This window comes from Vitis vinifera, chromosome 10 (assembly GCF_030704535.1).
Source record: "Vitis vinifera cultivar Pinot Noir 40024 chromosome 10, ASM3070453v1".
Taxonomy (NCBI): Eukaryota; Viridiplantae; Streptophyta; class Magnoliopsida; order Vitales; family Vitaceae; genus Vitis; species Vitis vinifera.
The window spans coordinates 4,749,730-4,773,017 of record NC_081814.1 but is presented as its reverse complement, the minus strand read 5'-3'; the positions used below and the strand labels follow the sequence as shown (position 1 = coordinate 4,773,017).

Here is a 23,288-nt window from a genome sequence, read left to right as displayed (position 1 = left end):
GGTGAAAATTATATCACTTATAGGGTAGTTCGATGAAAGTATCCAATGGAAAAGCATTCTTGGAAGTGGACTTAATGGAGAGAACTTGCACATGTAAAGCATGGCAAATGTATGGAATCCCATGTGATCATGTTTGTGCAGCTATACGACGAATGGGGTTTGATGTATCTGATTATGTTGATGACTGGTATAAGTACAATTTGCAAGAGAAGATATACTCTGGAAGTATGCGTACTTTGGTAACGCATGACATACCAATGATTGATGAAGATGGAACCGTTCGTGATGCCTTGGGTCATACTTATCCCTTTCTTAATCCTCCAACCATAAAGCGACCTCCTGGAAGACCTAGGAAACGTTGAATCGAGTCTCAATTCATGTAAAAAAAATGGTTCATTGCTCTCGTTGTAATCAGCCTGGGCATAATCGTGCAACATGTAACAACCCATTGCTGTAAGTTTTTTTTATTAAAATTCATAATATAAGATCAACTTTATATTAGTATGAAATAGTTTGGTAATCTTCGTTGTTGTTTCCTTGAGTAATTTATTGGATTTGAAGTGTTTGGTGTACATATATTGTGATTGTATGTTGTTCTTCAATATTATAGGATATGTTACATGATAATGTAATTGTAATAGCAAAATATGTACCTTGGTCATGATTGTTCAAAGATGGCATTGAAGTGACATAGATTCACATGGCGTCCTTGGCAAAAAAAAAAAAAAAATTGTTAACTAGTGGGCATAATCGTGGCCAACCTTTACATGTAGGGGCTGCCGCTTTTTGGCTGATGACCCTTAAGCATATTATTTAGTTTTCTGTGAAATGGGCAGTAGCCAAAATAAGGTTGTGCCTGTTAGATCATAGGCAATCCTATCGTTTTTCTTCTTTAAAATTGGTTTCGTGTTATGTGAGGAGTCTGTAAAAGGGAGGTTGAACCATTATCACCATGAAAAGGCATTCGAACATTAGTTTAGTATGTTATGTGCAGAAGGCAATCTAGGGGCGCACCTTCCATTTGAAAGGCATGCCTATGTGTTAATAATATTATATAATTATGCTACATGCAGAAGGCAAAGCAAGGGTGCACCCTTCGTTGCATAGGTATAACATTATTGGGAAATTCTATATGTAGTATGCAAACTAGGGGCACACCCTTGATTTTAGGGGCATGCCTATTGCTAAAACCATTATATTGGTAGGCTATGTGCAGTAGTCAACCTAAGAGCACAACTTTGATGGAAGACGCATGAATGTGGGTGAAAAACTTCTTTTTGTTAAACTATTTGCAGTAGGAAAAAGAAAGACATGACTTTCTATCAAAGGCATGCCTTTAGGATGACTAGAGTTGAGGTGTGGGTTGGGCAGTAAGGCAAATGGAGGCATACTGATAGCTTGAAAGATTGGCCCTTGATGTTCATATGAAATAAACGTTGGAAATGATTCCTTGTTGATTCAAAATCATAGATTTTTTTGGAGTTTGGGTTTGGTTCAAGAAAGAATAATGGATTTGGGGGGTTTGGTTCAAAGAGAGAAGAAGGGATTTGGGGTTTGGTTCAAGAGAGAAGAAGGGATTTGGGGTTTGGCTTGGTTCAAGAGAAAAGAAAGGATTTGGGGGGTTTGGTTCAAAGAGAGAAGAAGGGATTTAAGGTTTTGATTCAACACCGAAGAAAGGATTTGGGTAAATCTCACTATTATATTTTAGTAAATATTTCTTTTTAAATATTGTCACGTAGAGTGTCTAGATGGCTGATGACATGTAAATGAGTCATGTCATTGGCTTAAGTGGAACATAGCTTTTCTGAGCAATTAATTATGTCAAAGTGCATGAGGGTATTTTTGGAAGGGCCTCAATATTACTATTACAATGTATGAAAGGTGATTTATTTTCCACAAAATCCACTGAATTTGAAAAGTAAAAAGTAAAGTTTCCAAAAGGCAAAATTTTGCCCCTTGTGTATGGTTACATAAATTCCTCATATTTTTTCCCATTTTATACCAAAATTTAAGAAAAAAAAAAGAAAGAAAAATTTCAAAATCTCATATTTTTTGTAGTTGGGTGTATGGTTAGATGATTTTCGCATTTGAAAATAATTCTACCATGGGAACTTTTCAACCTTGAGTCAATGGCCTCATTGACCATTTGTCAAACCGATAATATTCCATTTGATTAGCTGTCCGGAGAAGCAACAGATTCCCAAATAAATTAAATAGCACACACGAACACCAGCTTAGATGAATGAACACATTGGCATTCCTTTGAAAGAAACTTCAAGAAAGATGGCAGTATTTTTGGTCCTCGAACTACAAGGCTCGACATAAATAGAGAACAGGGGCCATTTTAATCACCCCAGGATCGTGAAAATACATGATTTCCATTATGCACATGAAACTGAAAACATCTTCCCCGCATATTTTACAACATTTCATAATGCCCACCATTCCTAACCCAGAAAGGCAGCTCTCCAAGAGCCAGGCAGCAGATGCTCTATGCTTCCAATCCTGGTTACCCTCAGAACACACATGTTTATGAAATGCGACCTGCATAGGATCCCCCCACCCCACAAATCGAGAGTAGACATATAATTCACTGATGCAGCCGATGTGGGTATGGTGGGGTCCATGTGTGAGAACACCGACTTCTGAAGTTTATGACCGCTCATTGCTGTCTGTACTTTTTTGCATGCTGCAGGGTTCAGGGGATTTGGTCGAGACTAGAGGAGGTGGGTGCAGCTCAAAGAATGCTTTGCTGCTTTCACCGTAACTCCCGATGCATATTGTGTCACCCCGACCATGCCAGGTGCCATCTTGGACATTGTTCATTTCCAATGTTCTCGACTCCTGCTCCAAAACAAAAATATCAATTATTGATCCCAAAGGAAAGATTAGATTAGCTCAAGTATAATCCCCTTAGCAATGACTAATTGAAAGAAACGGGCTCTATAAGGAAATGGACCTGGCATAACGTGCAGCAAGGGCAGATTAGATGGTAGACACAATCATCCAAGGAACTGTCACCACCCTGTAAAAGCGTCATTAACAGTATATCAAATGCAGAGGAGAAAAGCCATGAAATAAGTCTCTGGATTAGAGAAAAGTCCTGTTTATTCCACCAAAACAATATATATATATATATATATATACACGCACATACATATAACTGGTACCATCTCCATGCAGGATAATGGAAAAAACCAGAAAGTTGGATACACTTCCAAAAGGCATAGTTGGTTATCCACGTTTATTTGCTAACAGGCTTGTATATACTGGAGTGATCAGGCTCCTTGTAATGGTACCTGTCACTGCTATGGTTCAGGTGATTGACAAAAAATATCAGGCACCTAGTGAAAACCTTTTTTATTGCATGATTTTCCAACCAAAACACCATTTAAACTCTGCTTAAATATTATCATCCTAAACAAGTAGAAGATAGATCTGCTTGTTTAGAAGAAAAGAAAATCAGAAATGATAACAGACAAAATTCATCTAGTTTGAAATGTCAGAACTAAACTAAAGGTTCATAGATGGGAATAAAGGGTTCACATAAGTGAGGAGTGGACTTCCTGAACAGATACAAAATATGGACATATCTAAGCAATTTAAGAAGAGGGTCATTGGGAATGAATAGAAAGTACTTGATACTTCCATAAATAAAGAGAAAATATCAGTTACACGTTCCTATACATCATCATTGCTTCACATTAGTGAACTCATTTTAGTTGGTTTGGACATCTTATGAGATGGAATCATTCCATTGAATTTAAAAAGGCCTATAAAAACATGCCTACCCCTCTCTCTGCATACTGAAATGAACACATAAATTAAACCATTTATTTATTTGTTTATTCAATAATTAAAAATGAGGCTATTTTTTGAAATCCAAACGGAACTAAAAACACAATGCAAGCGTTTTTTTTGTCAAGGCAAGCATGTAAGCTATAAATACCACAAACATGGCCAGGTCTCCTGCACACTAGAGACTCAGGTGAGGCAAAAGAAAGATTTACAGAAAGCAGAGTATAACATTAGAAAGATGAACAGGCAAGGTGAAACATCAAACAACTACACCACTTTAAGGTAGGAAAGAAACATCCTGGGGATTAGGGAAAACCTAAAGATGGCAGCAAGAAAGTAACTGAAAAGAAATAGTTGCAAACAGAAATACTTACCCTGATATTAAATTTCTTTTTAATCTGTGTGCGGAAGAAACCCATATATGTTCCAATTGAAATGGTGAAAGCAACCGCCATGTACAGAAAGCAGTGTCGTTTGGTGACAAAAAAGGCAATGCAGCTAAGAAAGGCACTAAAGGAAAGTATGAAATAAACAGTTCCCTGCAAAATTATATTTAGAATACAGAATTTTATAAAGCGGATCTACTGATAGAAAATCAAGCTTTGAACTTGTGATGATATAATAGGCAACTCATGATAATGGGACTGTTAAAAACAAATTGCAAACGATGTGATTGCTCTACTCACTTTCCTTTCAACTATTTACTTCAATTCACAAAACAGTGTTTTCTACAATAAGTCATGCTGTTTACGTAGTTCATAGTTTTCAATTTGCATAAAACAAAAGAAAGTAACAGGTAATGCTCATTCTAATAAGACCTGGTCAAAGTCATGAATGATGTGAGAATGTATAGAAATGGCCAATAGGCAACATTATAAAAGGTGAATTTGGAAGCCACTTATAGGAAGAGCGGTGTAGTGACTTTAGTTCCAACGCTTGGGGCCGTCAGAATGCAAGTTGTCCTAATCACTTTGTTATGCATCTATGATCAGCCCTTTTGAATATTCCAAAAAAATAGTTGCTTTGAGGAATAATTTCAACCAATCTAAGGCATTATACAGTTAAAAATAAACTCAAGAGGACAAAATTCGTATCGTAGGTAACAAACCCTTCTTCCTGAAATGCATCCTGAATCAACCTAAAGACAATGATATTGAATGGTAGAGGTGGAGTAGTTTATTGGCTGGGTGGTAGCACAGGTGGACCGACAGTGACCTTGAGCCATGTTATCGGACAAGACACGCACTACCAAGTTATTTTCAAGATTGAGAACGATTACAATTTGGATTGGATTGGATTGGATTTGACTTGAAATGACTCGAGTTCTGCTTTAGACAATTTAGTCACAGAAGTTAGAAAAGGTCATTATCCAGTTTCTATACCTGGACACCTTTTACAACAGACCAAAAATATCAGTTTTCTGACTAATCTAAGTGGCATGAATTTTCAGACTGCATTTTGGATGTGAAAATATTATCGAAAGTGCTTAATGGTTTTGAGTGGTATGGTATGACTTTTGAGGAAGCATTTTGACTTGTGAACAAATTGCCCAAAGTGCTTAATGGTAGCGACCGACAATGAATTTTGGAACATATAAGAATCATTTGACAGCTTAACAAATTACCAAAAATGCTATAATAGTAAAGGTTGTAGAGCGAAGAAAACTTTACCTGAATAAAACAAGAACCAAAACCAGCTCTTCTCATGTTTTTACCAAACCTGTAGCATGGACAACTACAAAACCAAATATACTAATTACACATAAGCACACCAACACAGACAAACGACCCAAACAAAAATCCTCAATTTTTTATGACCCAAAAACTATGCCCTCACAACAGTTTCTGGCAACAAGGTGAAATATCAGGATTCAGGAAAAACAGCACTGAATGTCATGGTGGTGGATCGTTGATTGAAGCATGTCCCAGAACAAGACTCTACCATATCATTCATGAAGCTATTTGCAGAAAAACAAGCTATAAAAATTTGAAGGAAGATAATTCAAAACCCCTCCTCAAGCACTTCAGAAAAGTCATGATTCCGCTAAAAAACAATGAACCAAAGAGAAAGTCGCGTTCTTCCCAAGTACTCACATCTGAGCCCTCGAAATCATCCATTTCCTCTCCTAATATGATAGAAGTGAGAGGAAAACAACAGCCAAAGACGGGAAAAAAATCTTTACTGTTTTTACTCCGTTTTCCCGACCCAAAATGCTCACTAGGAAAATTTTGCGAAAAAAGAAATTTATTTAATATTTATCCTCCGTTTGGTTCTCGGGGTAAAGGGAGAGGAAAAAGGAAAATGCTTTACTCTCATTCTCACACAGAATAGCATACTTTTATATCCGCTGTGAAGCTTGGGAAGAAATCTCCTGAAATCGTGTTTCTCAGGGGAAAAAAAAATTGATATTTTCCGTGAAAAAGAAAGGAGGCTGCGTGGATCTAGCTCAGCACAAGAAAGGGTAATTCCAAGGAAGATGCAGAAAAACAGAGAGACTGACCAAGCAGTTTGAATAGCGATGCGACGATCCTCAAAGCAATCAAGAAGTTCACCTTCCCACATCCTGAAAACGCCCCCAAATTCCCCACTATCTTCATCATCACCATTCCCATTGTGGTCAAATTTGGTCCACTTGCCCTGCGCCTGCAGTGCCACCGTGGAGCACAACATGTCGAAGTCCAGCACCGCCACTCCCTCCAGCAGCCTCTGCTCCTCTCCCTCCCCCTCCGTCTCTCCGCTCTTCACCACCTCCGTCGCCGCCATTCGCCGGAGCTTTTCTTTTTCTCTCTCTCTCCAACTAACCTCTTCCTCTTTTTCGCTTTTTAAGAGAGGTTTAGGAGGAGGGAGAGCGGTGGGCAATGTTGCGCTGCTAAAGGTGGAAGGTGGAGCCCAGGCATTGTAGCCACAGCCACGGTCCAGCTCTTGCCACGTGTCCCCTTAAAATATCTCTCAAAATTAATTGGGCCTAACTACCGACCACGTGGATGCGTTGGTTCTTAAAATTTTCCAGGCAGCCGAAGAGAAAAAGGTAAATTTTTGGGGTGGTGGGGCCCAGAAGCTGAAAGTAGAGATTAAAATAGGGCAGGAATAGCGTTACCGTAAGTTGGCGAGCAGTGGCCAGCCGACCCTGAGCTGGAGATGAGAGTTGGTTTCGTCAGCATTCCATTAAATCGCAGCCAAGCCGCTGGTCGCGGCGGTAGTGATGGGTGGGGGTGGGCCTTTCTGGCGGGTGTATGTTTGTATCCCTTGTTGCTAGGATAAGGTTTTGATTCCCAATAAAGGTCACGTGCTTAAAGCCATTCTGTGGTGGTTTGACTCACGGCATTATCCAATAGGTCGTGCCAGCTCGGCGTGATGCTGCGGCAGATATGTCATGCACTCATGCATATCAATTTGCTTTATTTGCTTTCTACTTACCAATTTAGGATTGGTCATTAATAAAATCAAGATTATAGCTAATGTTTGGATATACATCAAAGAAAGGTAGGACCAATCGTAATCAACTTTTGCTTTCAATTAGTTTTCTTTAACTTTATTTTTAAAATTACCCAACCGAAGCCAACAGAAGCCTGGGCATCCGCGATAGGTATGAAAGCAGACATCAAAATATAGCAGCATACATTAAAAAGGAGATTTAAATATATTAAAACAGATATCAAAATAGCAGCATACACTAAAAAAAGGAGATTTAAATATAAGTGGACATTTTTTAACCAAAGCCACCCTCACATTTATAGGGTACAAGTGGTTGCACCCGAAAGGAGAGAGGTGCGATCACTCGGATACAGCATTTATCAGTCGAAACAAAAAAGGTTCCATAAGCTATTTCACGTCCATTAATCATGTGACTAGAGATATTACAATAACCATTCTCAAAACAAACAGGACGACAACCAGGGATACATCAACATAAGAATCTTCTTTGTATGGCTGCCAAACAAGATCGGCTCAGGGTGTTCATGTCTTCATTGCCGGTCTCACCAGCCCCAACCCTGAACCACTTCCCAAATGCTTAAAGTCTGTTGCTTCCAAATGATCCCCATGGCCGGCAAAGCCTGTTCCTCCCTTTTCCAAGGGGACCAGATTTCTGTCTTTACAACCCTTGTTGCATACAAGACAAACCTTGTCAACTGCCATAAACTTACCTGCACACTTCTTGCAAAACACATGGCCACAAGAACTAAGTGCTACAAGTGACATGGTATTTGTTAGAGTAACCTTGCAGCTGGGACAGATATAGGTTTTATCAAGAGATTTGGACTTCTTCTGTTCACTCCTGTCCTCAGTCAAGTGGATTGGGAAGAGGGTCTTCAGCTTGAGTTTTTCATTGCCTTCGGGACATACTGTACTAGTGGAGGGGGCTTCTACTTTCACAGGAGCTTCTGGTGTAGCAGAAGGCAGCCAAAATGCTTTCATGTTTCGAAGTGCTTCCTCTTCATAAGAAGTAACCTTCACACTGTTTGCTCCATGGAAGCCATTCTTGTCTCGGGTGTGGTTCTTATCACTGTATTGCGGTACTGCACCATGGTTTTGTTGATCAAATGCATCAAGCTCTCTGGCTTTCTGCAACGTTAATCTCTCTTCTTCCTCTTCTTTCTCTTGCTTCAGCTGAGCAGCATGGGCAGCTAGCTTCCTGCAAAGGTAAGTCAGCCTTCAGCGCAAAATTCAAAACGCATGAAAAATGGTACAAGGTCCAGATTACATTTGCTCTCCACAACATCATCAAATGCAAGTTCACAACTTTAATCCATCCTCCATTAACCAGCCATCAAATGACCACATCTACCAAACTTCACATAAGTAAATTTCCCAACTAAGATTTGGCATAGTAAATTCAGGTCCACTTTATATGCATGTGTGTGTGTGTGGAAAAAAGTGAAGATTCTTCCTTTTCCTCAGCCAATTCCTGGACCACCTTGACACATTAAAATCAAGGAACCCCACCTCAGTATCATGAATGCAGAGCACCAGCTGAGCTCTCAGCCAGCATTTTAGTACCAATTGACAGGAGAGAGACATGTGCATTAGTACAATTATTGGTAGCATTGTATTCAGGTATCCAAGCATGCTGGATCTTGATTACTCCTGATCGTGTATATATATGTGTGTGTGTGTGCTGGGTGTGGGGGGATGGTTATTGATTCTATAGGTAATTCCTTGACCATTTTGAAAGGAGAAAAATATAAGGATTTGTAAGAAAAAAACGTATATCCTTCAGAAAGTCTGGCTAAAAGAGTGTGTCCTATCATGTGGCTTTCAGGCTTTCTGTGCTTGAGTACTTCTTGGAGGTTCCAATTGAAGTAATTCATGACCTACTCTATTCTTATTTATTTTATGGTTCTTGGTTGTTCTTTCAATTAGCTATAGTATATCCTGTACATTTGCAATCCCTATTCTAATAAATAGCTATTTATTTACCGTTAAGGGAAATAAAAACAAGACCAAGAGATGGTCTATCAGCTCCCTAAGAAATTTCAAAATGAAAATTCTTAAGCATTATGTCACGGACTTAGTCGTTTACTAAGCTCGTGCGGCACTTAGACAAGTAAAGACGTTTGATCTTGCTAAGTCAGCCTTGCTCCCAATGCTTAGCTTGCTAGGCTAAGACGCTCGCGACTCGTAAGTTGTAGAAGGTGTAGTAAGCAACTCTTAAAGAATAAAAGCTCTTATTACTCAAGGAAGCCTTTACAAGTGCTTTGAGGACTTACTTGCTTGGTGCCTTGGCCAAATGAGGCTTTCACCTATTTATAAGCACCAATAGAACTCTCTGGAACCTTAGAGGGTTCCTTACAATTCAAGAATATTCTAGAACGTCCTACATCATTCTATGTACAAGCCTATGTACAAGAGACCTCTAGAATTCTCTAGAAAGTCCTGGACTCCTCTCATGCCTCCCATCATAATGTAGAGATGTGTGGAATTCTCTAGGCATTTCTAGAATATTCCACACTCTTCCCACTAATGGCTAAGTGTAAGAGTTTCCAGAAGCTTCCTGGGCTCTTTATAAACCCATGGGGAGGCTCATTTGAAGCATCCTGTGACAATTAGCTCAAAAAAGAATTGCTACCTAGACTTGCACTACACAATGAGGTTAATGAAATGTTGTATGTTCAAGAATGCACTTAGTAAACTCTTAACCCTTCTGGACCCAATGGTTTGTATCCATGACCTAATGCAAACTACTCACATATCACAAACCTGGACTTGCACTAAACAATGAGTTAAACCATCATGATTTTAATCCTTGGCAATGACTCAACACAACAAATATCAATTGGTATTCAAATAGGAAGCTAAAAATCCAACATACAAGCAACAAGTTCATGGAATCCACTAACATCTCTTTTTCCCCCCAATTACTTCTATATTAAAGAGGTATATGGTCTTAGTGCAAATAGAAAATTTGGAAAAACAAGCTTATGGTATAACATTTAGAGATGTTTGGAACTTTCGTATCTCTTTATGAGTAGAAATGTGTTTTGATCATTATATAAGAATGCAACAACAACAAATTCTGGACCAACCATTTTAATTGATACTAAAGAAACTAAAGACAGAGTAATTAAGAAATCTGGGTTTAAATAAGACTATGTATTGGAGGCTTACTCGTAGAAAAGATGCATCACAATTACTCACATTGACAACCAAACGTATCAGCAGACACCCAATAAGTATCATTTTGAAGTCAGCTGGAACAAACCTGAATACTGATGCTTGGACGAACCAAAATATAACATACAGTTTAATGCCTCGGTTTTAGTCAGTTTTACATTCTGTTGATAAAGAAGCAGCCTTTCACTACATCTGTGACCCATTTTTCCTAGTCATCCTTATAATTTAAAATCAAACCATGGTCATCTGTACATATAAATCTAAAACTTTAAGAAAACCTAGGAATGCACATAAAGAAATTCCCTGCAATCCTAGGGCCTCAATCAACCCCTAACTCCTACAGATAATAAGTTTAACATATCCTCTGCACTGAAGTCTCTCCTAATCTTCCTAGCATGGATAACTAAAGCAGCATACGGTTCTCCCAATGCTCTACTTTGTTTAATTTCTTACCATAATTCATCCTGAATGGTTCCTTAATTATCACTAATCCTTCATGCAAAAGCACAAATCCAGAATGTGGCATTTTTATGTCTCGTATGGAACACACAACACCTCACTAGTCTCCCGAAGTTTCTTACAACACTGATCCAGTGACTTGCATTTCAGATGAGTGCTTTCTCATTACTAAGTTCCATGAGTAAACTCCTATATAAAGAATGTTAGTCACAGTGTTTCAATCAAGAATGAACATCAGTATACTATTCCAGACCAAATCCAAGATTAAGGAATTCCAGATGACAAAAAAGGAATGTCCTTTCCTATTTGTAATGGAAAACAAAACATCACTCATCCTTTCATAAAATCCATTTTATAAACCATAGAGTTAAACACACTACAATCCCGACTGAAAAGCTCCTCATTAACAATGCTTGTTCACAATCAGACTTCTAAAACATAATGCAATATCACATTCATCACCCTCTTGAATACATAAGAAAAAATCCAAAGAAAACAAGCAAAGCTCTGTTGGATAGCTGAGGATAAAAGCAACTTAGATTTTAATTTTAGAACCCAAAACAATCCCACGTCTATTTGTTTTCAACTTCATATGTACTGTTTTAACTCATTGGAAAGCATTAAATTCAAAGCTTTTCTTCAATTTCCTCAGAAACCAAACAGTGGGCAAAGACAATTGTCATATATTAGTATAACACCAGACTAAGATAGAGATTTAGGCTTACAGAATCACTCATCAATAATTAGCATGAGAAAACTCATAGAACTACACTGACCTTTGGATATCTTTCTTTTGAGCCAACAAGCATTCGAGAATACATTCCTTGCAGAAGACATGACCTTTCTGGCAACAGAGAGGATCAATGAATGGCTTTAAGCAAAGGCAGCATGCATCAAAAGGCTTTATTGAGTCCCTGCCAAGTCGCTCCTTCTGAGTTCCATATCCGAGTTTGCGCTTCTCATCATATGTGAAGAAGGCAAGATCATTATTGTTCTTTGAATGTCTCTGCGGCATCTCTGTAGAAACAAACCTAATCAGAGAGGATTGGATTGGATTGGATTCAAGCAAGACAATGAGAGAATGAAAGAGCCACATGGAACCTTACATATACCAAAAAATTTCTACCATTATTCAATAAAAAAAAACATGCAGTATGATTGACACAACCATGTATAAATGAAAATTGTCCTGACAGCCAAAATCAGGAAGTTCATCAGGTAATTATATCCCAATTGGAGAATTGACCATGCCATAGTAATCTTGTCTGTGGATTTATTTACCTTATTCCAAAGTTGATATAAAAGAATGGAAGTAAGCAATACATCAGCAGTATGATCAAGAAGCATAGATTCAGCAACTTGCCACTCACCTCATTTCTTTGGTTAAACATGTGGATGATTAACAAACTAGCTATGTGCATAGTTCATGTAAAATGTCAATAGCTCGAATCCAAAAACCCATGTTAAAGAAATTTTCAAAACATCAAAAGACCCCATCACAACATATAATCAACAACGCTTTAAATCATGTAAAAGCAACTTCAAGAATTTTCAAGATAAATTAAGTAGAATTCAACGTGATCTGACTGGCGAAAGAAACAACCCAATTGCTTAACGCCCCTCACAACTTTGGGTGTTCTAAACTTAGATAACATAATAAAAAATCAATTTTTGGTGGTATGCACTGGTTTAACGCCTTGATCCCGAACCAAAACGCCAGATTTTTCCCTTTTTCCTCAAAAGTATCTCATTCGTTTCCCCCCGATTAAACAAAGGAAAACAAAATAAAAAGGACAAGGGAAAATAAATTCAGTTTCCGGGTTAATGGTTATTTCAACATGAATCAACAATAACACCAAAAATTATCTATTCGAAATTTTCCCACGTTTTCTCAGAAACCAAACAAGCGTACATTAAAAAAGGGAAGGGAAAAAAAAAAGGTTTATGATTTGAATAACTCACCAAAACTTAGATCTAAAAGCAATCGTAGAAGACCGCAGCGTGGAGGGAGACACGAAGCACCTCCGGTTCTCTGGTAGGATTAGGGTTTTGGAAGAGTTCGGATTTTGTGAAGGGGTAAAAAGGAGATGTTGAAGGGAAGGAAAGGAAAGGGAAGGGAATGGAATGGAATGGCTATCGGTGTAATTTTGCTAAAAGACCAAGGGCAACTCAGCCTTTTAAAGTGTTTCTAAACCCTGCCTTTCGAATCCTATCCAAATACGGTTTTTAAGTTTGTTGTCCTTTTAATTTTAAAATTATGGAATTAGTATATAAAAATATTTAAATGAGGGGTATGGGAAATTCTCGTATCCACCTCTTCTTCTTCTTTTTTTTTATTTTTTTATTTTTCAATTTTTTTGTTTTTAAATTTTAAATTTTAAATTTTATTAAAAATAAATATGATTTATAAATAAATAAGTATTAGAAATATTTATAATTTATTTTTTGAGAAAGTAGTTTCTATTTATATTAAAAAAGTTAAATAAAATCAACAAAGTTAAATGAGTTGTTTTTATAAAGTAGTTTTTATATTTATTCTATGGTTATATTTGGTTTTCAAAAAATTTGAGTGAAAATATAAAAAAAATAAAATAGAGAAAATAAAAACTAAAGAAAAATAAAAATATATATATTTAAAATTAATAAACTATTTTTATATATTTCTTTAAAATTATTTTCTTATTTTTTTTATTATAATAAGATTAAATAATTTTCATAAATATAAATTTCAAATTAATTTTAATTATATTTAATTTTCTTTTATATTTTCTACTATGAAACTATATATGGAAAACTATTTTTTTTAATATTTTTTCTTTTTTCTTTAGTATTTTTCGGAAACAAAATATAATCATTGAGGATGGAATGGTACATGTACCCAAAAAGTCCTATAGGTTGATTGGGTAGGTTTTGTTGGATTATTTAAGTTTTGCATATGTTTTTTTATTGGATTGTTAGATTTTGATTTAGTTTTAGATAAATTATGGTTGAGTTGTTGGATTCGAGTAGATTTCATACTATTTTTTTTTTTTTAAGACTTAATGAGCTTTTATGAAATTAATATTAACTAATTAACAATGAGTTGGGCGTTGGGTTTTGGTAGGTTTTAGTCTTATGTAATATAGCTAGATTGTTGGGTTTTGGTTTGTTTGAGAGTTTGATTTTTTGAACTTGAATTTGTTGGTCTTAAATTTATATTAATTAATAATTAATAATAGATTGTGGGTGCACCTTCAAGCATATAAATAACTATTTTTAAAAAAAAATAAAGAATCAATACACAACATTGTGTGTCATTTATAAACATTGAAAATTTATTGAAAATCACTCGAACAAAACCCTCAAAAATCATTAAAAATAAATTAGGAAATGTTTGGTAACTATTTTGGAAAAAAAATTTATATTTTCCATGATAAAAAAAATAGAAAAACACATTTGGTCATCAAAATTTATTTTTTGTTTTTTGTTTTTAAGAATAAAAAAGAAAGTGTCTTGAACATCTTTTAAATTTTTTTTACTTGTTTCTTTATAATGACTTTTAAAAATAATTATACAAATATGTAAAATGATTAAAAATAAAAAGCTAGACATAAAAATTATTTTAAAAAATTTAAATATTAAAAGCAGTTTAAAGACATTTTAAGTTTTTAAACATACTTTTATTCTACAAAAATTACAAAACTGTTTTTCAGAATTATTTTTATTATCAAACATACCCTTATTTATTTTGCATATTATTATATGATTAAAAAAAAATACTTTTATGGGTATAACATATTTTAAAATAAAATTTAAGACAAAAGTTAACACTTTGTGTCATTTGTGTTTTAAGTTTTTTGTTTCAAGAATAACAAAGTTTAAATAATATGTATCTCAACCTAATCTTTTTTTTTTTCTTTATTTATTTTATTTAAAAAGGGCAAAGACAATCGATCCAAAACTTAAGTCAGTCTTGGGCCTATGAGTGGGCCTGGGCTTGAAATTAAAACCTCAGAGCGGTCGACCCAGCCTCAACTTCGCTTGGGCCAAGCTTCTGGTGGCGTGAGGGCTTAGAGGTTGCCAGGATTCGTGGTCTTTAAGCTTTCCCACCGTAAATCCTGGAAAGCTACAATAAATAGTAGTGAAACTCTCCAAATTTATACCATAATGCTTTATTGTTTTGCTTTTAGACTATATATTTTTTTTTTAATTAAATAATATTTTTTCTTACCTTATTTGTTATATTATAGACAAGATGTGAAGCGTTACATTGTAAAAGTTGGTAACTACACACCGCAGTGGCGCAGGGTCGCACCTTTACTGTCCTTTATTTATATTTATTATTTATGTATTTATTTTATTCTGAAATTTTTTAGCTTCTTCTTCCAAAACCTTCTCAGCTGAGGCACCGCACAGAACAAAACACAAAGCCCAAAAGAAAAAGCCCTTCTAGCTTTGTATTTATTCTCCGATATGACTTCACCCAAAAAGCCGCCGGAATCTGAGCGCCCGGCGACGGCGATCTTAGTCCAGCCATCGTCTCCTAGGTTTCCGATTACTCCCACCGGTGCCCACCGGAAAATTGGAATAGCTGTCGATCTGAGCGACGAGAGCGCATTTGCTGTGAAATGGGCCGTCCAGAATTACCTCCGCCCGGGCGACGTTGTGATCCTCCTGCACGTGCGTCCGACGAGCGTCCTCTACGGCGCCGATTGGGGTTCTATCGACCTGTCGATGGAAACCGACGAGGAGTCGCAGCAGAAGCTGGAAGACGATTTCGACGCCTTCACCACCGCGAAGGCCAACGATCTGGCTCAGCCGCTGGTTGAGGCGCAGATTCCTGTGAAGATCCACATAGTGAAGGATCACGACATGAAAGAGAGGCTTTGCTTGGAGGTGGAAAGATTGGGATTGAGTGCGGTGATTATGGGGAGTCGAGGTTTTGGTGCTTCGAAGCGGAATAGTAAAGGACGGCTGGGGAGCGTTAGCGATTACTGCGTGCATCACTGTGTTTGTCCCGTGGTTGTGGTTAGGTTTCCTGATGATAAGGATGGGAATGATTCCGGAGATGCTACACCGGAGGATAAGACGGACGGTGATCTGCTGTGTCCGCTGGTGCAGGAGGATGACTGCCACGTTCCAGCTAAGATATACAAAGGTTCAAATGCTTCTATGCTTTCAATTTAAAGAATATTGGTTTTGATATTTCTAAGCTCTTTTATTCATGCTCTTTGGTATTTAGCTATGAGTTTACTGCACAAAAAAGATAGTTTCTAGTGTAATTTGTGGTAACACTAGTGTGCATTGAGATTATGGTTTTTCGAATTTCATTGTGGTGATAATCTACATCTGTTGCATGTAATATTGGATGATTAAATTTGTGGACTTTCTGTGTTCTTTGCAAAAAAAAAAAAAAAATTAATTAAAAAAAAAAGAAGGATTTTATCTGTTCTTTCATGACCACATTAGTTGTTTAAATGTTTTCTTCCCATTTTAATACATGTCTGCATTCATGTATAATTGTGATCTTGATCTCTGCATTCATGTGAGATGTTTGGTTATGTATGTTATTTGTAATTGTGATCATGCATTTAATCTCAAATGTTAGTTTTAATACTTTGTTGTCAAAATAATTTTCTCTGTGATATCTCTACTATTTTGTCTCTGGATCCTTGTGCTTTCTGTCTTTAGTGTTTCTTGGGTCCTTCCTTTTTTTGGTTAAATATTCTCTAGTTCCTGACAAAGGTAGCGTTGTGGGAAGGAAGTAGAAAGTGTGGGAAACTGCCAGCTATATCACTTTGGTGTATTTTAAAGGAAAAAATTTTAACAATCTCCGGAGGGGTTTAGGTTGAAAGATATATTCCTCAAGTCTTTGGACTCTTGGTCCAGAGATTCTTGAGGGAGGAGGTTTGTCATTATTAGATTCCACTAATAGGATGGGGTAGTTTATGGGTTTGGGTTTGGCCTCTCAGGTCCCTTCTCTCTTTTGTTTTGTCTCAGTGCTTTTTTTTTTTTTGCATCTTGTGTAGTGGGGTTTTCCCCCTTCCCTAGGCCTTTTTTGGAATACATTATACTCTTTCCCTTAAATAGAAAAAAGGAATGAAAGAAAGAAAAGAAAAGAAAAGAAAAGAGAAAGAAAAATGCTCTTCTCCTGAAGGAAAAGAAAAAGAAAAACTCCCTTCTCCTCATTTTATGTTGATTTTTGGGGGAAAATGTACTTGTTCCCTGTATTTGTGTAAGATTTCCCAGATTAAAACAAAATAATACTCCTTGCATACGATTTTATATGAATTGATTGATGATTTAGGTGTTGGAGCTTGCTTGTGGTAGAAGCTGACTAAACTTTCTCCAGGCCACACTCTCTAGCAGCTTAATCTTTTGAACTAATCAATTGGATGAGAATAAAGATAGGGTCCCGTTATAAATGTCAATATTGAGAACAATGAAATTTATTAGAAATGGAAAATTTGTTGACCTCAAAAATCATGAGGGTTCAAGTCCCTCTATCCCCAAAAATGCCCGCATGACTCCCTAACTATTTATACTGCTGATTCAAAATCCTTTTATGTTTGAAATAAAGGTCATTGGAGAAATGGTTTGGTGCTTTGTGCTGAGAAAATCAGTTATATTTTTTAAAATATCTGGAATTAATACTCATCTAATAGGGCCTATTTCTACACTTATGGCCTGAAGATGTTTTCCTACCTTTTCTTCCTTTGAAATGGTTCAATTTTTTTCTCTCGCTGTTGTTCTGTTTCAGCTTCATATAGCCATTGCTTCATCTTCCTTGCTTATCAGCAGCCTTTGCAGAAAGTTCCTCTTCTCGATTACTTGGTGATTGAGAAAAAACCATCCAATGGCACAGAAATTATCATGACGATATAGATGCAATGGGATTATGGGAGTAACCTATATTTGTCTTTAAAGTATACAGGCATATTCTATGCTACACTATGGAGCTTGGATTAATGTTATAGAAATATGTAAAAGGATGCCAGAATTTGCAAATGCTGGTATATGTTGGGTGCTTTGCAAGAATGGGGTGTTCTCTGTGAGGTCTTTCTACGATGCATTGGAAGCAGGGGTGAAGTGATTTTCCCCTCAAAGATAATATGGGGTTCTTGTGCTCCTACCAAAGTGAGTTTTCTTTTTTTTTTGCTTGGGTAGCGACTTGGGGCCGGATCCTAACTATGGACCAGCTCAAGAGGAGAGGAAGGGTTTTGGCAGGTTTTTGTTCTATGTGTAAAGATGCAGATGAATCAGAAGACCATCTTTTCATTGTGGGGTAGCTAGAGAGTTATGACACTTTCTCTTCTCCTTCTTTGGCATTTCGTGCCCCATACTATTCTGGTCAGAGCATAAGCTAGTGATGCTTTCAGCTACTGGACTCTCGCCATCTAGGGTGCAGCATTCCTCCGCTTCGTCTAGCAGCGTGACGCTTTTATTGCTCTCCCACAATCCCGTTTTCACGATTTGGGCTGCTCCCATTTCGCTCGCTGCTACTACGGGAATCGCTTTTGCTTTCTTTTCCTCTGGCTACTATGATGTTTTAGTTTGCCAGGTTAAGGATTTGTTGGAGGGATGACATGGTAGCTTTGTGGGTAGGAAAAGAAGGAAGTTTTGGAGAAAAGTGTCTCTTTGCCTTTTATGGACAATTTGGAAGGAGTGAAATCAAAGAACTTTTGAAGGGGAGCAATGCACTATCCAAGCTCTCAAGGATTCCCTCATAACTAATCTGTATATGTGGTCTCAAGGGTTCCTTCTAGGAGGCAGGCAAGAAGGCCTAGCTTATTTGTTAGATTTTATAGAATTGTTGGGCTCTTTTTCTTATAGTGGGGTTGTAGCAACGATAGCTAGTCTTTTGTTTCTCATTTGTATACTTCCGGTATACTGTGTTCGTCACTTTAGTTTGACAGTCTTTATATGTTTATTAATATACATACTCTTATTTGCCTATCAAAATATCTCTCTCTCTCTCTCTCTCTATATATATATTAGGTGCTTTTCTCATTAAGACTTGTTAGTCCATTTTTCTTCTCACTCGACTAAAATATTGTTAATTCTCTTTTTTATTTCTTTAAAGGTAGCATGGTATCATTTCTCTTGTTACAACCTTCGTTATTATACAAGGTGTTGCTGTGCATAGCTTTACCTTTTTTGTCTTTACTTTGTTTAGTTTGTTGTTGATTCTGTTTTTCACTCTAAACTGAAGTTTCCCATTTTTGTTACGTATTATAACATGTGTAGCAATGGTATAACTCAAGAAAAATGAGAATAACAAGTTTTGAAGTGATTTCATTGGGAAAAAGAATTTTTATTAGCTGTGATAAGTGTGTTGTCAAACAAGCTCTGCACCGACAATAAATAAATCTTTGATGCTCTGTTCCAAATCTTGTATCTAGCATTTTTAATTGCAGCATGTATGGCCATCCTAAATAACAACAAACCTGGGAAGTAAGACATGGTTTCTTCTTCTTGACAGAGCTGCAGATCAAACCCTCCGCACAAATTCCTTGATCAAGTAAATATTTGGCATTCAGTGTCAAACAGTGTAAAAGTAATCACTGTTTACCTTCATGAGTTAGCCAACTGAGAAATACAGCTTCCTAGAAATGTAGTGTTTTACTTCTAAATTTCCTTCTTGTTCAGCAAGCTATAAATTGTGCAACCAAGTATGCCAGACCCATTTGACTATCCTCTTATTGCAGCCTCAAAGAATGGATAATTTTCTTCTTGAAGCCTTGAAGGTGCCATTGATACAACACCATCACAATATGTACAAGGTGATAAGGAATAAGGATCTACTTAGGCTCAGTTCAAGATCTATTCATTCATTTTTTTTGGTACTTCCTAGTTCTCAAATGGACAAGGTTGATGTTACCAGGTCATATCTGGAGTTAGGCATAGTTAATTACTAATGTCCTCTGCAATGTATGAGATAGGGCCTGCTTGCTAGACCTTAAGCCTGAATCTGAAGCCCCAATCCTAGTGGAAACATTGATCTTAATCATAACCTGCCTATTAAAAAATTGAACTCAACCACAACCTGGTTCAATCCTATATGAATTAATTACCTACATACCCACACATGGATAATATTCTTGTATTTGTGGGAATGATGAGGACTTGCTTGCCAATCCTTTGAGTGAAGATGAGGCTGACTAAGTTTTATTGATGGTGTGCATTTTCTTTTTTCTTTTTTTTATGGTAATGCTACAGTTAATTTTTTATCATGCGGGTTTCTAGTATATTCCAGGTTGCTTATTTTTCTGCTAGTATTAGGGATGATTAGTTTCCTGATTTGCACTAATGTGAATATCTCTGTTGTTTGCTTCCACCAGGCCCCTTTTAGAGCCTTGATTTTGATTTTTTCTCTACCATCCATATTGTATTTTTCTGCTTTTACATTAGGATATTAGTTTCATGTTTTGCATTAACTTGAATGTCCCTGTTGTTTTCTCCCCCCTGGCCCTTTTCAGAGCCTTGATCTTGATTTCCTCAATTATGGTAACTTTTTTTTTCAGCAACTGTGTTGGGAGATCAGTTTCCTGTTTTGTGTTAACTTTAAATCATTCTGTTGTTTATTAACTAGTGGCTGTAATGGATATAAGATTTGAGCACATCCTCTGTATGCTCGTGAGCTCGAACTTCGAGTATGCACCCCGTGTGCTCGAGGAAACAAACAACGAAAACAAACCCTCCATGTTCATGAGAACACGGACGATCGAGAAAGAAAACAAAACGAAAAAGGAATATTTTCTGTTATGGGCATGCTTTTCAAGACATGACATGTGTCCACCCCTAGTTAGTATAAAAACTTAAAGAAGACTCAAGAAAGGGACTTTTTTTTTTCCAACTAAAACAGTGGCCACTTGTAGAGCCTTGAACATGATCTTCCTCAGCTATGCTTGAATGTTCCTTCAATTTCTGGAGGTCCCTTTCTTGTACACAAAATTGATTTTCTTGCAATAACTATCTGCACTTTTCCATATTCAAACTTTGCTTTGCTCATTGTTGAGACACTATAATCCTTGGTCAGGAATCATGATAATTGCCAGTTGGGTTGGCTTGTGGATTTGCCTAAAATTTTCTCGTATCTTATACAATATCTTACATTAATTCTTCCAATTTTTGTTATAAAGTTCTTTCATTTAATTTGTTAGTATTTTTATTCTTCTGTTTGGGTTCATTCACATGAGACTTTCTGCTATGTTGTTCTCTGATCATCACTATGAGGATCAGTTTCATACATTTTTACCTTGATAGTAATAATTAAACCCTAAATTTGAAAACTTCTTTAGCTATTATTAGCACTTACCCAACCATGGAAGATGAAGATCTATCGTACAAGATGCTGCAGGTGATGTTCAAGATTTGAATCATTAGCTCAAAGTAACAAAATATGTAATGGGTTTATTGTAAAATGGCAATGCACCTACTACCTCTCTCTCCCTCTCTCTCTTGTTGTTTTCTTCGTATTAAATTTTGAATAAGTCAGTGTCATGGGTGGATCCTCTTAAATCAGTTGGTGGTTGTGTGTCTTATCACCTTTTTTGGCTGTATGTTATTTGTTTTCCTTGTTTTTGTCACAAGAACCAGAGAGCTGTTAGTAAGATTAGTTTGACCACCATGGAAAAGCTACTGGATATTAGTTTTATGTTTGCAACCTTGAGCTCACCAGCATTATAAATGGTCGAAGTTAGTAGAGGTTCACTGACTGGCAGAGCATGTTTTCATGCACATACCGAGTTCACAGGGGTTTCCCTCTCCTCTTGGATTTCACTCCACTTGGCAGGCATATTGTTCTAGATGGATGACTAGACTTTTATGGATTGATATTGTGTCTGATCCCAGGATTGAAGCATGGTTTCTAAGCACCATGACTTAACATGAGCCCTTGCCTGAGAGATTGTTTCAACAATATAACGATATAAATACTTTTAACTATCTGGTTAAACATTTATTGGTGCTCTTTGCAGATTAGTTTTGAAATGACAGAGTAAACTTCTGATTTCCCGGAAGCTAGGCCATCCATATTCATTTAAGAACTTTACATGTGAATTCATTAATTCATAAATCATCGATCACATGATTGCAAGCTCCTGTAAGAGTCATGTAAGTTGCTATTGTTGGTGCCTTGAGAATCTGTTTGAAATGTTCTAAAATGATTAATCCTCTACTCAATATTATCTACCATGTGTTGTCTCTCTCTCATAGTGTAATGAAGTCACTCCTTATGTTTTGGGTGAAAACTGATGCTGATGACTACCATTCATGTGTTGCAGAGACAGAGGCGGCCTCTTAAGCAGGATCCAGTTTGCTGCTTTGCTTGGTGGTTGTGGATTCATGTCTTGTGAAAAATGAGTGGTAGTTTTTATCTGTACTCGGTTAGCTACCTTATAGACATGAGGGAAGCTTGGGATGATGGGGACAGTCTTTGATCAGTTTCTTTGGTTCCTTTCTATGTAGGTTGCATTGCCTATTTTGTGATGTAAGTTTTCTTGTTGAAGACCCTTGTGCTTTGCAACCTAGTCCTCTCAGTTTTATTTCACTGCGATAGTAAAGCTGGATATGTTATTAGTATAAATTGATTCTGGGCGTTGCTACTTGTTACATGTTCTTGACTGGATGTCAAATGGATGACATCTCCATGATTGTGCTCATTTGGAGGTCATAATTTGAGATTCCAGTTTGTTTACCATGAACTATTATTATTATTGTGGGTAGTAGTAGAGGTGGTAGTATTATCATAGAGCCTACTAGAATCAATAGATCTGCTAGAAAACCATATCTTCAAAAATCAAAACAACTGATTTGACCTTGGGAGATACAATCATGGGCCCAATGCTGCAAGGAGTTAAAACATTATCATTGATTGAGATTAGTATCCTCCTTTAACGATCGATCATTGATATAGTTATCAATGTCAACCTTGTGGTACAGCTATTTCATTCTACGTGTCCATCATTTATGGTGGTGCAATGCAACTCTTGGCTTTGTTGTCCTCTCTAGTGATGGGAATTTCAGTGAATGGAATGGAGATTTGGTGGTGGGTTGGGTTTGGTTTGACATTATTATTATATATATGTGGTTGGTTTTGGTACGGCTCCCATCGGACATCTGTACCCCAAGTCTCTTAAGGCCTAGATCTAGTGTCAAAATTTCATGCAAGAGGGGAGACAAGAAAAAGGAAGTTATTTAATAAGAAAAATATAAAATTATTTAGTGTGATGCCTAAAATTAAAAAATAATAAAAGTTAACTTGTCCATTTTCACTCAATGCCACGAGAAACAGGTTGATTCAGGTGAAATTTGTTTTTTATTGAATAGAAAAAATTAAAATGATATTTAATTTTAAATAAAATTTTAATGTTTAATAATATTAAATATTAGGTTATTTGTTTTTATAGTATTTTATTTTTATTAAATATTAAAAAGTA

General features: G+C 36.6%; 3 protein-coding genes across 6 annotated transcripts; 1 reads left to right on the top strand and 2 right to left on the bottom strand.

Moving 5' to 3' along the window:
- Positions 1–2,234: 2,234 nt before the first annotated feature.
- On the bottom strand, positions 2,235–7,052 carry LOC100246768 (uncharacterized). Its single transcript, XM_003635019.4, has 6 exons — positions 6,896–7,052; positions 6,299–6,734; positions 5,469–5,532; positions 4,173–4,337; positions 2,960–3,025; positions 2,235–2,844 (listed from the first exon to the last, which is right to left on the bottom strand). Exons 1-6 carry the CDS (start codon positions 6,957–6,959, stop codon positions 2,653–2,655), a joined length of 987 nt encoding a protein of 328 aa, XP_003635067.2. The 5' UTR covers positions 6,960–7,052; the 3' UTR covers positions 2,235–2,652.
- A 433-nt stretch (positions 7,053–7,485) lies between these two features.
- On the bottom strand, positions 7,486–13,083 carry LOC100251896 (E3 ubiquitin-protein ligase CSU1). Of its 2 annotated transcripts, none has more exons than XM_002272917.4 (3): positions 12,832–13,083; positions 11,646–11,886; positions 7,486–8,431 (listed from the first exon to the last, which is right to left on the bottom strand). In XM_002272917.4, the coding sequence occupies exons 2-3, from the start codon at positions 11,882–11,884 to the stop codon at positions 7,756–7,758; spliced, it is 915 nt and encodes a 304-aa protein (XP_002272953.1). In that variant the 5' UTR covers positions 11,885–11,886; positions 12,832–13,083; the 3' UTR covers positions 7,486–7,755. The 2 variants fall into 2 exon arrangements, with proteins under 2 accessions (XP_002272953.1, XP_010646367.1); XM_010648065.3 differs by having other exon boundaries at positions 11,646–11,900; positions 12,832–13,079.
- Positions 13,084–14,983: 1,900 nt separating this feature from the next.
- Positions 14,984–22,553, top strand: LOC100855106 (universal stress protein PHOS32). Of its 3 annotated transcripts, none has more exons than XM_059740476.1 (2): positions 14,984–16,006; positions 22,134–22,553. In XM_059740476.1, exons 1-2 carry the CDS (start codon positions 15,322–15,324, stop codon positions 22,151–22,153), a joined length of 705 nt encoding a protein of 234 aa, XP_059596459.1. In that variant the 5' UTR covers positions 14,984–15,321; the 3' UTR covers positions 22,154–22,553. The 3 variants fall into 3 exon arrangements, 1 of the variants encoding a protein (XP_059596459.1); XR_009466844.1 differs by having other exon boundaries at positions 15,126–19,405; positions 19,557–22,200; XR_009466843.1 differs by having other exon boundaries at positions 15,126–19,462; positions 19,557–22,200.
- Positions 22,554–23,288: the final 735 nt, after the last annotated feature.

Excerpts from the sequence above, each read along its gene's own strand:
- LOC100855106 (XM_059740476.1), top strand. The coding sequence starts at position 15,322 with ATGACTTCACCCAAAAAGCCGCCGGAATCTGAGCGCCCGGCGACGGCG. Across the intron at positions 16,007-22,133 it reads TCCAGCTAAGATATACAAAG|AGACAGAGGCGGCCTCTTAA; the intron begins GTTCAAATGCTT and ends CATGTGTTGCAG.
- LOC100246768 (XM_003635019.4), bottom strand. The coding sequence starts at position 6,959 with ATGCTGACGAAACCAACTCTCATCTCCAGCTCAGGGTCGGCTGGCCAC. Across the intron at positions 5,533-6,298 it reads ATCGCTATTCAAACTGCTTG|TTGTCCATGCTACAGGTTTG; the intron begins GTCAGTCTCTCT and ends TTGGTTTTGTAG. Across the intron at positions 4,338-5,468 it reads TTGGTTCTTGTTTTATTCAG|GGAACTGTTTATTTCATACT; the intron begins GTAAAGTTTTCT and ends ATAATTTTGCAG.
- LOC100251896 (XM_002272917.4), bottom strand. The coding sequence starts at position 11,884 with ATGCCGCAGAGACATTCAAAGAACAATAATGATCTTGCCTTCTTCACA. Across the intron at positions 8,432-11,645 it reads CAAAAGAAAGATATCCAAAG|GAAGCTAGCTGCCCATGCTG; the intron begins GTCAGTGTAGTT and ends TTACCTTTGCAG.